Genomic DNA, 15,083 nt, shown 5'->3' with positions numbered 1-15,083 from the left:
GTAAAATAATACACACCTCTTACCTTTTTGTTTTCAAAGACTTCAACCTTTTGAATTGGGTTTGGCTAATCCATCACCCGTTTTTCACTTGCCCTTAAGCTACTTTATTTAGACATTGTGCAGTACAAACATGCAATGCCAAATTAGTTAGCACTGAACTGTATTTAATCCACATTTCAACCAAAACCACTTGCTAGCCTGGAAAAAGGATATTCTTCTGATGATAATTTACTGATAACCCTGATTACAGAAGGTGTCATAAACAGCACTCATCATAATAACATATTGACACCAAGTGGATATGTTGTGTAACTGCAATTTATGAATGCTTTCTTCTGTCTGTTTTCTTTTTTATTTATGTTTCCAATAAGCTATGAATAGTACAAAGATTCAGATTTAGAATTGTGTGAATAAGAAAAGCAACAAAATATACACAAATGTATACATATTTACCCATACGCTCACATACTGTACGTGTACGTATAAATATATATTACTGATTTTTTTTTTAAATCATGCAGTTTGGTCTTAGGCTAAATTGTCCTATTGTAGCACATGTTTTTCTTAGCAGATAGTCCTACATATATAACCTTTCTACATGTTCCAAAAAAGGAAAGGAAAAAATGCAATCAAATTTAGCAGTAAAATACTAAAATAGCATGCATCTTGAATCCCATGAGTGTGAGATGAGGTTTTGAATTCTTCCACCAAGCAACATCAAGCGTTTTAAAATGAAGGTCAGGGAAGCAATAAAATCCTGTATTGTGGTTTACCTGTTGCCCCACGGAGGACCCCAAAATTGAAAATCTCACCACCTCAATTCAAATACTGGCTTGATTGCTGCAACACAATGGGAATGTTCAGGACACACACACTGAACCCTGTTCCCATATTTTAATCTTAGGAAGGAAGGCAGCTGTCATCACAAATCTACCATAGGTGTCTGCACTTCTGGCTTTTGATTCCTTTGCTCCTTAACTTAGAAAATGTAAATTGTGTAATAAAGCTATACCTCTCTGAATGAGACTTTATCTCATCCTACTGTCATCATTCTGGAGGGATTTCTTTTACAAAGAGTGTAGACAGCATCTTTTTGCTGGTTGAGTGCCATTACACAGCAGATGTCCTCTGCATTTTAGTGGCACCCATTCACCTTTAAGACTAATATTCAATGCCTAATCCCAACCAATCGAGCTGCTTTGTAGGGCGGGCCTTTCCCAGAAGTTACAAGGGTTCCATATTAACATGTCAGGGCGTTTGTCATAAGAACACTCTGCCCCCAAGGGCTCCAGTAAATGGTTTCAGTCAAACATGCCTCATGTATTCATGATTTAAATGTTTTTTATTTGGTGATGAGCACTTTCTCTTTTTAAGGTCCAGCTCGGAGTTTAATGACAATATCTTAAAAAGGCCAAGAATTTAAATTATATATTATTGGGACTGCACACAATAAAGAAGGACATGGGCTGCCAAACATCCAGAAATGTTTGTGGGATCATTCTGCTCTTTTTGTCCCATATTTGGCATAAGAGGAGGGCTTGTTTTCTCAGGACCTTTACCAGAGGGCTGGACTTTGGTGGGACAAGTGGGCTGGCTCCTCTGCCTACAGGATGAGAAGAGAGGAAAGAAATGGAAAACGGGGAAGGCTGGGTGGGGGTTTCGAAAGACCTTTTCCAGCCCTTCTTCTCTTTCAAATTATAGGTCCTCCACACATACACCCACACCCACCCACACACAGGCACTGACACACACACACACACACACCACACACACACACACACACACACACACACACACACACACACACACACACACACACACACACCACACACACACACAAGGCAATGACAAACACACACACACACACACAGACACAGAGGCCAGAAGGCAAAATCAGGATGTGACATCATCCACAGGAAGAGAAGCCAAACAACTTTTTTCTCTCTTTACTGTGTTGTCTCTGCTGCTGAGTGAAGTTGGAGCCTCTCGGTCTGTAAGTGCGGAGAGGATCCAGAGGAGCCAGAGGGGGGGCAGAGCTGCTGGAGCTGTCCTGCACAGGGAGTTTAAAGAGAAGGGCTCCGGAGCCTAAATCCTCCCTGAACTTCCCACAACTTCCCACCACATTCCTCTGCTGTAGGATTTCATCCAGGTACAGTGGAGGCAGCTTTTTTTCCATTCTGTAATCTATTATTTTTGACCTCCCTCTTTCTTTTGTTTCTGGTTCCTTGCAGTTCCTGTCTCTTTTTCTTTCTCATTTATGTGTCTGGTCTTGAGCCGACTTGTGTTAGCCTGCAATGTGGAGGCCAATTCCAGAAAAACTGTGAAAGCATGCCAACAGTGCGTTATCAGACAGGCTTTAGTCCGAGGCTGTTCAGGCACGCCGGGAGACGTAAAGTAATCACAATTTAAGTCACTAGGTCCCACGTTCAGTCACTTTTCTTTCTTTCTTTGATTTATCTATTTTTCTTTTTACAAACCATTACTCTCTTCACCGGATAAGCGGATGAAGATGGATGGATGGATGGATTACTCTCTTCAGCACAAAAAGTGTCATAAAAGTTTAATGATTTGCTGGAACTGTTAAGCCCTGAACGGAGTACACTGAAAGACACACTTGTAACTATGATCCTTCCTCAGAAGCCCTTTAGTCATGGATAAATTAGGAGCTATCTCATGACCACGTTCGCATTCATGCTCCCCCAGTGGTGTGTGGTGATCAGGCACACTGTCAAAGCTAGTGGAAAGAAAAAGTACCCTTCTCATATTTCAAATGCTGCTTGCATTTGAAATCACCACTGTATCAGTGATGAATAAGAGTGAACAGAACCCAGTGCGAGGAGTCTGTGGATTGTAAGTCTTCTGAAACGAGGTCAACAGAGGTTCACAACAAACCACCGTAATAGTGCTGGGTCCATAACGTTAGCACACATGATTCTGCAGAGGCTGAAACTTCTGCTAATTTGAGTCACAGAGAAACAACCACAGGAAACGTTGAGGCAGCCAGTACAAAATCGGAGCACAAATGCGGACATAGTATCATGTTGCAACCACAGTCGCTGAAATGTGACTGCAGTGTCAAATCTGTGAAACCAACACATGCTACAATTCTCCAAATTTTCTGAATGGAAACACACAACTTACAATAAAATGTAACCCTTTCTATTATGTGAAGTCCTTGGACTGCCCACATTATTTTCCCTTAATAACCCACTTACTGTAGTTAATATTCAAATGAGAACATTATGTTTTATCACCATGACAATAAAGGCTTTGGATCACATAACCAGCCCTTCAACAGGGCATGCTCCCGATCAGTGTGCATTATTAGCCAGATGGTTAATAGCTATAAGAAAGAAAAACAAATCACTTGTCAATGTGTTGATGTATTGGTTGTGTTACATATCCCAGGACTCATTTCTGAGAAGGGGGAACTGACATTGAGTTTTTTTATCAGTTGTCATGTTCTGTTTTTTTCTTCTTTTTTACACCAAACTTAGAGTTACAGTTTTCTATGCAGTATGTGCGTGAGTCATTTTAATGATGTAGTTCTTGAAAATGTTTGGCTTGTGAAACGGATTATATGACTCCTTTGTGAACAATTTGTCAATGATATGTACACTTTGTATTTATACCTTTTGATGTTTTGGTCATGCACAATTTCTTGGCCATTCTGGCCTAAAACAGTGGATGGATCAGGCAATGAATTAGGCCCCTGACTTCTCTTCTTCTTCTTCTTCTTCTTCTTCTTCTTTACAGAAACACAAGCTCCCTGCAATCTTTACATGACAGACGCTGACCCCCTGTGACCTGATTTCCGAGCTGAAACCATCCTGTTTCTATTGCCCAGGAAGGTGACACTTTATCAAACACAAAACTAATTATTGTTCTATTGTTATTATTCTCCCCTTATCTCAGGTGACGCGGCTGAGTCAATGGCGTTGTGTCTCGGACAAGTGTTCAGCAAAGACAAAACGTTCAGGCCGAGAAAGCGATTTGAACCGGGCACGCAGCGCTTTGAACTATACAAGAAGGCCCAGGCCTCGCTCAAGTCCGGCTTGGACCTGAGGAAAGTGGTGCAGCTGCCGGAGGGAGAGAACATCAACGACTGGATTGCGGTCCACGTGGTGGATTTCTTCAACAGGATCAACTTGATCTACGGCACGGTGAGCGAGTACTGCTCCGAGCGCACGTGTCCCATCATGTCTGGGGGGCTGAGGTACGAGTACAGGTGGCAGGACGGTGATGACTACAAGAAACCCACCAAGCTGCCTGCACTCAAGTACATGAACCTGCTGATGGACTGGATAGAGTCGCTCATCAATAATGAGGACATCTTCCCCACCAGAGTAGGTGTGTGAGGAGTCTACAAATGAAGGCATCAGAACTACTATTGAGTGTGTAACCTAATACATGATTGATTGCTGCCAACAGTGACGTTGTGCTGCGTCAATGCTGAAGTGTCAGCCTGGTGGTGCAATGCTGTTCCCCTTCATTAATATTTAAAAGGGGATGAAAATGTTCCAGCAGAGGTTAATTAAACAATGAAGTTGACATTTCGGGGAGATTGAATAGGTGATGGTGGTGGTATTTTATCTCAGCACCAGATTTGACAGCAAACATTTATTAGAGGAGAGAATCAGGGGCCTCTCTGTGTGGATTTGGCAGGAGTGACCTCTGGTAGCGCTGGTTTCCTACAGTCCATAGACATGCAAGTCATGTGAAATAAAAACATACAGGTGTGAATGGGTTTTGTCTCTATGACCATTTGTTTGTTGGTTTGTTTGTCTGTCAGCAGGGTTACAGAAAAACTGGCCCCATTTTTTTATGAAACTTGGTGGATGGGTGTAAGATGGGCCAGGCAAGGACCCATTATATATTTTGGAGCGGATTCAAATCACAGGGCAGACACACAGATTATATTTGACTTTTGTTTAACATTGCAAGACAGTTTGTTCTGCATTTTGTGGCATTGGAATAATCTGAAAAAGAATTCACATTGCATTAGCATTGTGAGATAGGGCATGCCTTGGCGGAGGTCTGCGCTCTCAGAGTGCACTTCTAGTTGTTCTATGTATTCACACATCTTCCTATATTGTTTGTTATAGTGGCAGTAAATGTACTAAATTTTAGGCTGAAACCAATTTGTAATCGTATTTTGTTTGTTCATTTTCCTCCTAAACAAACGTTCTTGTTTTCTTTTCTTTCTTTTTTTAACCAAATCATAATTTATATTTCATTAAATTGACAGAGCTCATCCACAGTAACTGCAGAAAAAAAGACACTGAGGCACTTATAAAACTGACTGGGGCCTCATGTAAGAATTGTCTTGTTAAACAATTTTAAATAAAGGTGGAATACAGTATAAAGTAACAGGTCATATAATTTCTCTTTTATGTCCACTTTTATCAAACCAGTACCTAAAAAGAGGCTGTGCTCGGAATGACTTCTCATCACTTCTCATAAATTGTCCATGCAATTTGGTTTTTCATTAAGCTACTGACTAGCACTCAACGATTGATGCTGTTGAGGAGAAAAAGTATTGCTTACAGGATATTACATGTGCTAAATGATGGGTTTCAATAAAGACAATAATTACATTTTTTATGATAGATTTAATCAAACAATTTCTCAGTTGGAAGTCTATTAAAGTCTGTAACACGTTTCTCGTTTTTTCTTCACACTAGGTGTACCTTTTCCCAAGAACTTCCAGCAGGTGTGCAAGAAGATCCTGAGCCGTCTCTTCAGGGTGTTTGTGCATGTTTACATCCATCACTTTGACAGCATCTGCAGCATGGGTGCAGAGGCCCACATCAATACCTGCTACAAGCACTACTACTACTTCATCTCAGAGTTCAACCTCATTGATCACTCTGAACTCGAGCCTCTGGTGAGACAATAGCTCGATAGCTCTCAGATGTGTGAGATGGCCGACGGGGAGCATGAGAAAGAAGATCAAATGGATGTTTTGTGTTAAGAGGGTTGTCAGTATTGCTCTCATAACTGTCAGTCTTGCATAAAATATTAGTCCTCCTGCAATCTATAACCTTATTATGCAGCATGCTTGGTGAGGTTGAGTTCTGTCCTCATGTCAGGGTGTTTTCACATGTAGCGCAAAGAAAATTACAGCGTTTTTTTTCCTTGGAAGCCGCACAGACTACTTACTTCTCCCTAAGATAACAATCATTTTCCATTTGACACTGGGAATGGAATCAGCATTCGCTTTCCCCCAATTTTCAATCATGAGTGAGAGTGACCCTCGTTAACTGCTTTATAGAAAATGGTTTGGTTTGAAGCACCATCTCTCATTAGAGAAGTTACTGACTTTGTGCAGTAATGAGGCAGAGTTTGTGTAGTTGTTGCTTCATCCAACAAAGGGACATCCATCACGCTTGACCAGATGGAAAAGGGTGCTCTAAGCGTCAATAAAAGGCTTTACTTATCCCCATTATGAAGCCCGGGCTGTGTAGTTCCCTTCGTAAAGTGAAACAGGGATGCAACAATTATGTCAACACACTGTAGAAAAGATTAATCTTGTAAACAGACTCTATTTTATTGTCTCACCTTTATTACCCAAGGCCATTTTTTTGTTGTTGTTGGTCCTAAAGGAACAAGAATGTCTCATGATGAGAGATAATGTCTTTCATTTTAAAAGTTGCACTTCTTAAAAGTCATTCATCTCCTCTTACAATATGAATTTGATGTGTTAAACATGTCCATTGTTTTCTTTTCCTACAGAAAGAGATGACAGAGAAGATTTGCAGTTAAACAAAACCACACGGACAAAAGGAGTTTACATTTTGACATTATCTGAGCCCCGTGAGAAATCATTGGCTTCAAAACACTCAAAACAAAGAACAACTTTATATAAAGTTGTATGAGTGGTTTTCTAAGCACAACTGGGAAGGTCCACTAACTTACCACACTTCTTCAGATGGTGGCTCTGTGCCCTCACAGAGGATTTTACTTACAGTAACTGTGGTGCTTGAAGCCATCATTATAGGACTTTGTGTTGTTTTACAATACAGCTCCTGTGTTCATGTTTTTTCTTTTCCTCCTGTGCATGTATGTTTATGTTGGATCTTTTTTTAATACACAGTTATGAGTCTTGTTTGTTGAATGAAAGTTTGTATTTTATTTGAAGTTTTTCATAGTTTGAATATAAAAATGCAGCCTAAAAATGATCAATTCTATTGCAAATGTGTTTTTGCACTGCGTCACAAACATTTGCACAGAAAACATTGGCTCATGAATTTGTTTTCGTTATAAAAGTCAACACTGTATGATATAAGTGAAAAGACAAAAGACAACGAGGCTACTTATATATCTTTTTAATCATATACAGTATTTGCTTTAGAGGTTTGGTTAAGGCCAAAACCAACACAGACGAAGACATATTTCACCAGATAAATAAAGACAAGGATGACTAACGCTGTAAACTAACAAATAATAATGATGAAACATTGTATATATGTGTCGTCAGCCGTATTTTCATAGACTGTATGCAAATGGGCTACTTCTTCTACGGTCCTGCTGACCTGTCAACATCCGCATCTGTAAATAAACCATGTCATCATGCACAAAAAAAATCCCCAATACGTGGAGTGGGGTGTAACTGTAGACTGTATTATGGGTGTGACGGGGCAACAAGCCAAGTGACGTTACGTGTCGTCACGGTTGCCATGTTGTCGACCAATGGGAGAAGGAGGTATGCAGAAAGGGGCGGGGTACACGTCTGTTGATCTGTTTTTCCCGCCTTGCGCGTCACTGACTGTTTGACTGATGGAGCTAGCGATGGACGCTTACATCAGCTGTGAGAGGCTTTGACAGAGGGGATTTGGCTGGTTTTGGACACAGAGTGCAGGTTTGAAGGAATTATTGTGTTTATGTTTTTTCGTTTTAACGAGACCTGACCGGTATTTAAATACGAACGTTATGCGAATAGACGTTAATCGTTAGGACAAGCTAGCTAGGGGTACTTGTTAGCTAGTTCGGGGTAGCTTAGCTAACGACAATAACATCGGAATATGCAGTCAACAGTAGCTAAACGCTAACTTTAGCTTTCCTAATGTTCTGGTTTATCTGTTAGAACGTGACATTGCTTCGTCTTGGTAACATTGCCTAGATGTGTGAAGCAACCGTGCTAATGAAAAGTAACGATGTGGCTGTGTAGGCTGAGAGTTGCTAACGAGAAGGACCTATTGCAAATATTTAGCTAGGATTAGCTAAGGATCCATATCTGCTACACCTTTGAGCTGATGTAAGGCTGGTTATTAGAGCTAAACTTACTTCTGCGGCTTCTGTTACTCAACCGCGAACAGACCAAAACAAAATTTAACAGAAGAGAGTCTAAGAAAGAGGAAACAGTTTTGGTACATGTCAGTTTTACCGTGGGGTGGTTAATATAGTTTTTACTTTTTTTATTGCAAATTCTTTAACTTCCGACCACTTTTAATGGCGTGTTCTCTGTCGAGGTAGTCTTTTCCAGACTAACTCAGTATTTGTTACTCTCAGTTGGCAGATATGGTGAGGCAGAGCATAATGACGGAGTTGTCTCTGCAGGTAAGATCTGAACTGTTAATACTGGGGATTTCAAAACCTTTAACTTGCTGAAACGTGTTGTGTTAAATACCACCTAGCTGGTAGAAAGTAGTCTACTAACTGTCAGGGTTATCTATACAGCAATGTAGAAGTTTCATCATTTCCCATGAGTCATGCCTCTGGTAATGTCCAGGGTGATGAGGCCTGTCATGGTGCTTCCTGTATTCTCATCAGGCCACTGTTTTGGCACGTTGCCAGAGGGTGATGTAAGATCAGCTAGGTTGCAATAGTAGTTTGCAAAAAAAGGTTTTGTTAATGATATGTTAGCCTGCTGCACACAGGGGGGCAATTTAAATTGGTCACAATTGAACACTAAGAACAAAGAATTATGTGATCCTTCTTGTGGTTTCTCCACTGTAACACCACCTGATCTTGCTCTGGCTGCTCTTTGCTCTTTCCCCTCCCTCCCCCCCCCCCCCCTCCGATTCGGCTCCTTCTCTGTGTTACAGGAGAAGTCCCTGGCGGTGGGCCAAGTAGGGCAGAGCTGCGGGGGAACTCAAGAGAATGGGGTCACTTCAGAGGAGAGACAGCACCTTTCACAGGGCCCAGCAGGTACAACAGCTCTATGATTCAGAACCGCTCTGGACCTACCCAAATGAACGGGGCCTGCCTACAATAACACACTGGCAAAGTCTGGACTGTTTAGATTGCATATGTTTTTTTTGTTGCTACAGAAATTGAGAAAAGCCAGCCAGTGAATATCCCAGATGCAGCTAAAAGAAAGAAGAAGAAAAGAACTAGAGCAACAGACAGCTCCACAGGCACTTTTGATGGTAACCATGCTGATATTATTGGAAGACATCAAACATCAAAAGATGAAACAAACACCGACCACAGCTCATGTATGTCACTTTTTTTCAGATCTGTACAAACTGACTGATGAGGTGCTCGGTCAGGGGGCTTATGCTAAAGTTCAAGGATGCATAAGTCTGCAGAATGGACAGGAGTTTGCTGTGAAGGTGAGTAAGGATATATTTCATCTAACAAAGTATTGAATTTTTTTTTCATTATGATTAAGGAAATACTGCTTGTTGGATGCTGTTAAAAAAAAAAAATTCTGGCTTGTGTTGTACTTGATGGACAACCTTGACAGTTGTGGAAATAGTTTTGGATAACCTTTGGGGCTTACTTCATGCAACGGTTTGCATAAATGCTGACACTTTTTTTTTTAACACGTGACACTTGTTTAATATGTTGTTTTGTTTTTCAAAGATCATAGAAAAGAGTGCAGGGCACAGCCGCAGCAGAGTCTTTCGAGAAGTGGAGACTCTCTACCAGTGTCAAGGAAACAAGTGAGTGCATTTTGTAAAAGACTTTTTTTTTGTCTTTTCTTTTTTAACTAATTATGAAACATATTCTAATCATTTGGAAATCTCTTGATCCAGCAACATTTTGGAATTGATCCAGTTCTTTGAAGACAGCTCCTGCTTTTATTTGGTCTTTGAAAAGCTGCGTGGCGGTAAGTATAAAACAATAGCTCAACAATTACACCGTCTGCATACACTTAGCTTTTTCAGTGGACTCGTTAAAAATACACACTGATTGCTTCTCTTTCTTCAGGCTCCATTCTTACGCACATCCAGAACCGCAAGTACTTTGATGAGCTAGAGGCCAGTAAGGTGGTCAGGGACATTGCCCAAGCTCTTGATTTTCTACACACTAAAGGTAAGTCCACAGCCAAACCGCTATCCTATGGATGTCCACACAGAATAACTATGGATTTTATTTATTTATTTATTCATTAATTCATTCCTCTGCTTTTTTGCAGGCATTGCTCATAGAGACCTTAAGCTGGAGAACATCCTTTGTGAAGGCACCGATCGGGTAAGTAACTTTTAAAGGACAGGAAGCTTTCAAAAGGACATTAGTTGTTTTCTAGAAGCATAACAGTCTAATGGGTTTTCTCCCATATTTCTACTCAGGTGTCCCCAGTAAAGATCTGTGATTTTGACTTGGGAAGTGGAGTGAAGCTTAGCAGTGCCTGTACGCCCATAACAACTCCAGAGCTCACCACACCGGTAGTATTCTAGTTTTGAATTTAACACACACACACTCACTCACTCACTCACTCACTCACTCACTCACTCACTCACTCACTCAAACTGAACGAATCTAATTGTTTTGTAACTCTTCCCATGTGCTTTATTTTTCTTTTTACCCCTTCCCAGTGTGGCTCAGCAGAGTACATGGCTCCAGAGGTAGTGGAGGTGTTTACTGATGAGGCCTCGTTTTATGACAAACGCTGTGACCTATGGAGTCTCGGGGTCATCCTCTACATCCTTCTGAGCGGTAGCCCCCCCTTCACAGGCCACTGTGGCACCGACTGTGGCTGGGACCGGGGAGAAACCTGCAGAACCTGCCAGGTATGTCCGCCCAATCAGCCGCTGTCTTTGCTCAGTTTTAAACTGTTGGTCAGAGAAACAAGACATTTGAAGTTGTGAACTTGTTATGGGAATGAGTTGCGTAGTTCGTGTGCCTCTTGCTTTCGTGATATCTAATCTAAGTGCATTCTTTTAACCATTAGGAACAAAAAGTGTGTGTGACTGTATAGAATGATGATTGAACAATAAAGGGATTTAGGTGTGACTGCGTCTGTAATTGTGGACATGAATTGTTTTCCTCTGTTATCACCTGATTATTATCTAAGTCCGGGGTTTAATGTTGAATCTCTCCTCTAGAGCATTTTGTCACCATCAGACACACTTACAGACACTCTAATGCTGTTTCAATTGTCAGCACGGAGAATGTTGTCATTCTGCTTCACTACCACTGCATAACAAAACCACCGACCGCTGAACGGTTTTACAGCAACTTGTGTCATATCCTGTCTTCAGAGTCACCTGTTTGAGAGCATCCAGCAGGGCAAGTATGAATTTCCAGACAAGGACTGGGATCACATCACAGAGGGGGCCAAAGACCTCATATCCAAGCTGTTGGTTCGGGACGCAACTCTGCGCCTCAGTGCTGCTCAGGTCCTCAAGCACCCTTGGGTGCAGGGGGTAGGTATTGTTACATTACGTATTTCCCCCCCCCCCCCCCCCCCCCCTCATTGTGGTCAATGCTACCTTACCAATAGACCACATGTTACATACCTAATACAAGTATTTTAACCTAACCTAGGTGACTGTAAGCCGGCTACAGGCACCGCCAGAGGATGGCCCCTTCAGGGGCCATGGTAATGTAGTTTAGCCGGAAAAAAATTGACAACAGTTAAGTTTTGAGATGTAAACGACTGGTCAAGTTTAGGAAAAAGATCGCGTTTGGGATTAAAACACTCCTAAGGAACAAACACGCGTTTCATGGGTGAAAGTATTTTGTTTTCGCTGGGAAATGAACTCCGCTCCCCAGCTTTTTTTTACATTGAATATTATTATATAAGTGTTTTGGCATGCCTGGTTGAGTGGCACTATCCATGGCATTGAAGACGGATTTCATGATTGCATTTTCTTTTTCACAAATCTCACCCTGAGAATACCTCTTTTGTACTTGGTACCCTAATGTTGTCTGATACAACACCACTGTATCGCTCGTTCGCTGCTATTTTTTGCAAATTGATTTTAAATTAACCATTGTTTTATTTTATTTTTTTACAGAACGCTCCAGAGAGAGGTCTTCCAACTCCTCGTATTCTACAGAGGTATGACAGGCAGCCTCGAATGTTGAGTCAAATTTATTCACGCAGTTCTTAAGGTGCTTTAAACAAAATTTTATTATTTAATACAATAATTATTTAATACAATTAAAATTCTCTACAGAGAAGTATAGTCAGCTAAAAGCAATCATCACAACCACATGTAATGTGATGATTTTGCAATCATCACATTAGATTTTGATAGGACAGTGGAGCCTGTGTGTGGAGTAAGAAGAGGCAGGAAAACCACATTGTGCCATGGGAATGTATAGACATTACAAAGGTAAAACGTGTCTCTCTTCTGCCTCCTGTCTTGTTTCAGGAACAGCAGCACTAAGGACCTGACCCAGTTTGCAGCAGAAGCCATCGCCTTTAACCGGCAGCTGTCCCAGCACGACGAGCAGCATGAAGATGTCGGAGCCATCGTCTGCTCCATGAGGCTTTCTCCTCCTTCCAACTCAAGACTGGCCCGCAGACGGGCGCAGTCCAACGCCATGCGCACCACGGACTTCGCACCCGCTTCGGATGACCTCACAGCCTAAAGGATGTGTGCGTGTGGCCACACAGTATCAGAGGAGACTAACTGTTCTTGGTGTTGAAGCTTTTTCCCCTGGCCAGTAATCTTATCACCTAGAGAGAGTTTAAACACCAAGGGGACAGTTAATCGTCGGCTACCGCCTCCTAATTGAAAACATAGTTTTCCTGAGATTTGTCCAGGAAACGTTTTAAGCTGCCTATGTTTTAAACAACAGCTGATTTCATTTGAGAATAGCTTTGGGTTTCCTTAGTCTTAACAGATTTGTCTATTTCCTATCCAATGATTTTAATCTTTATAATCACCCCAATACAGCAGAAACCTCTTAATGCCAGCAGTTTATATTGAATATCTAAACGGTACATATCATGATCAACACAGCATTACGTGGGTTCAGCAGCTGTTGCTGTCCTAATGCAATATTATCTCGGTTTGATAGCTTTTATTTATCTTGTTGTCCAACTGTGAATTGGTTAATATTTTATGTAAATGTTTCTCAGTTGCTGGAGGAAAAGGGAAGAGTTATCTTTTATATTTGCTTTTTTTCAAGCATGTTGGTGTATGTGATTTTGAAGTGTGTGGATGTACGTGGTTTAAATGATAAAACTGGACTACACTTAGAGGAGACTGTTCACCTCTGGCAATGGGCTTTTCTCCATTCTATCCTTTAAAGTAATTCTTGCCGACGCTACGTTAAACTTCCAGAAAGTGCAAGAATGTGAATGGATGTTTAAGTTAGAGGAGACCCTTTGATCAAATAGTTTTGTGTTTCCTTCCAATTCTAGCTTTCACTTCAACACAAGTTACCTGTAGCACTGATGTACTTTAAAATAAATCCCTTACTCTAGTTTATCTGAAAGGGAGAATATTACATCGCAAATAATCAGTTTGGTCTAACAATGTGAAATCCACACCTACAGTAATTATCTTTCAAGAGGTTTTAACAACTTTTTTTTATCACATTACCTTTTGTTTTGCACCATGTCTTTGCACGTTTGTTACTGTACCAATGTTACACCATCCCAAAAAGACTTGGTTTCTAGTTGTCTTATTGATTTGATAGGTCAGTCTTTTTAGTCTGAATGACTTGGATTTTGCAGAAATGGTTTTGGTTGTATGTAGCTAGTACGACCTAAAGAGGTTTTATGAATAGCAATGTTACACTTTGTAGTAAGATAGAGGTTTCCAAACGGGTTGAAAGGGATTTATTTTTATACAAGTATTTGTATGTTGTGTAGTTTTGTAGTGTCTGTGACTGGCTCTGAATGTGCCAAGGGAAATATGATGGGCTAACCGTGCTAAGACTTCTTAAGTCCATCAAGTTCCTTTTGATCTTTTTATTTATTTAATTTTTTTTAAAGATTTTGTTTTTGTTTTTGTTTCTCATTATGGACCCTGTCTGTGTTTGAACGAGGTCACCGATGGTAGTGTATCACCTCTGTTTTCCCTAACCCTATCAACTTAATGTGTTTCCCGCTTAATGACACATCCCCTGATTTCACACTGTTGCCATGGACACCCCATCCCTATAGCAACAAAGGTCCTTCATAGGATGGAAGGAATTGTCAGAGATTTGCTCAGAGCGAATACACACATTAGTATACAACCACTTGCTACGTTTCAGCCCTCTCTCCCATTATAAATCATAAAAGGACTTGTTTGTTCCCCCCCCCCCCCCACCCCCATCATTATGTAATGGCATCAAATGAGATACAGTAATTTGTGTGCAATTATGGACTCCCATTGAAAATTGTCAAAGCTCTTATGGGGTCTAATGCATAAAGCTCTCAGTGTGGAGCATATTTTCTCTGGTATGCTGTGTCCTCAATAAAAAGATCCTTAACAGCTCCTGTCTAATGGGTGTTACATACATAGCATCATTTACTCTTTATGCCTTTAATTAATGCAAGATATCATTCAGCTGTACTGAGCAAATTAGTTTCTCTTCCATACATTGGCTTGAGAAAGTTTACACACCCATGCTAAAGTCGATTTAAAAAAAAAAAGAAAGTAATAAAAAGAATCTTGGAAATTTAGCTTAATGTCTTAATTAAAAAGAATTAGGAAAATCCAACCTTTTAAGGACATCAATTTTCTTTGTGAATGTAGAATGTATTGTAAATGAATGTTCTTCCTTAAATATATATAATTTATATTATGGTTACCTACTTTTGCTGTATTATTTTATTACATATGCAATTTCATTTTATCGTCACTCATGCTGCAATATTGTATTCTGTACCATGGCAACCGCCCTTTAAAATACCTTTATTTGATGCCACTTTACATTCAGCCATACCTTCTGTTTATTGTCTGTTG

At 40.6% G+C, this 15,083-nt stretch overlaps 3 protein-coding genes across 4 annotated transcripts in view; all 3 read left to right on the top strand.

The window, feature by feature from the left end:
• zfyve9b (zinc finger, FYVE domain containing 9b) overlaps positions 1–1,796 on the top strand; it is a 29,585-nt gene extending 27,789 nt beyond the window's left edge. The window contains exon 17 of the mRNA XM_032526368.1: positions 1,744–1,796. The gene's annotated coding sequence lies outside the window, so the exon portion shown is untranslated. The remainder of the gene's footprint in view (positions 1–1,743) is intronic.
• A 61-nt stretch (positions 1,797–1,857) lies between these two features.
• Positions 1,858–7,181, top strand: mob3c (MOB kinase activator 3C). Of its 2 annotated transcripts, none has more exons than XM_032526376.1 (4): positions 1,858–2,149; positions 3,916–4,350; positions 5,685–5,887; positions 6,736–7,181. In XM_032526376.1, the coding sequence occupies exons 2-4, from the start codon at positions 3,933–3,935 to the stop codon at positions 6,763–6,765; spliced, it is 651 nt and encodes a 216-aa protein (XP_032382267.1). In that variant the 5' UTR covers positions 1,858–2,149; positions 3,916–3,932; the 3' UTR covers positions 6,766–7,181. The 2 variants fall into 2 exon arrangements, with proteins under 2 accessions (XP_032382267.1, XP_032382266.1); XM_032526375.1 differs by having other exon boundaries at positions 3,757–4,350.
• A 560-nt stretch (positions 7,182–7,741) lies between these two features.
• On the top strand, positions 7,742–14,621 carry mknk1 (MAPK interacting serine/threonine kinase 1). Its single transcript, XM_032526369.1, has 14 exons — positions 7,742–7,861; positions 8,512–8,559; positions 9,048–9,150; positions 9,273–9,371; positions 9,460–9,557; positions 9,811–9,890; positions 9,984–10,057; positions 10,159–10,263; positions 10,367–10,422; positions 10,521–10,616; positions 10,767–10,961; positions 11,433–11,597; positions 12,192–12,235; positions 12,552–14,621. Exons 2-14 carry the CDS (start codon positions 8,521–8,523, stop codon positions 12,769–12,771), a joined length of 1,374 nt encoding a protein of 457 aa, XP_032382260.1. The 5' UTR covers positions 7,742–7,861; positions 8,512–8,520; the 3' UTR covers positions 12,772–14,621.
• The last annotated feature ends 462 nt before the right edge of the window (positions 14,622–15,083 follow it).

The sequence above is a fragment of the Etheostoma spectabile genome, chromosome 9 (genome assembly GCF_008692095.1).
Source record: "Etheostoma spectabile isolate EspeVRDwgs_2016 chromosome 9, UIUC_Espe_1.0, whole genome shotgun sequence".
Lineage (NCBI taxonomy): Eukaryota > Metazoa > Chordata > Actinopteri > Perciformes > Percidae > Etheostoma > Etheostoma spectabile.
This window is presented reverse-complemented; position numbering and strand designations above follow the sequence as displayed.

What these genes read in the sequence shown, in the direction of transcription:
- mob3c (XM_032526376.1), top strand. Translation starts at nt 3,933, where the DNA reads ATGGCGTTGTGTCTCGGACAAGTGTTCAGCAAAGACAAAACGTTCAGG. An exon ending in CATCTTCCCCACCAGAGTAG is followed by an intron (nt 4,351 to 5,684) that starts GTGTGTGAGGAG and finishes TCTTCACACTAG; the next exon opens with GTGTACCTTTTCCCAAGAAC. An exon ending in ACTCTGAACTCGAGCCTCTG is followed by an intron (nt 5,888 to 6,735) that starts GTGAGACAATAG and finishes CTTTTCCTACAG; the next exon opens with AAAGAGATGACAGAGAAGAT.
- mknk1 (XM_032526369.1), top strand. Translation starts at nt 8,521, where the DNA reads ATGGTGAGGCAGAGCATAATGACGGAGTTGTCTCTGCAG. An exon ending in GACAGGAGTTTGCTGTGAAG is followed by an intron (nt 9,558 to 9,810) that starts GTGAGTAAGGAT and finishes TGTTTTTCAAAG; the next exon opens with ATCATAGAAAAGAGTGCAGG. An exon ending in ACTCCTCGTATTCTACAGAG is followed by an intron (nt 12,236 to 12,551) that starts GTATGACAGGCA and finishes GTCTTGTTTCAG; the next exon opens with GAACAGCAGCACTAAGGACC.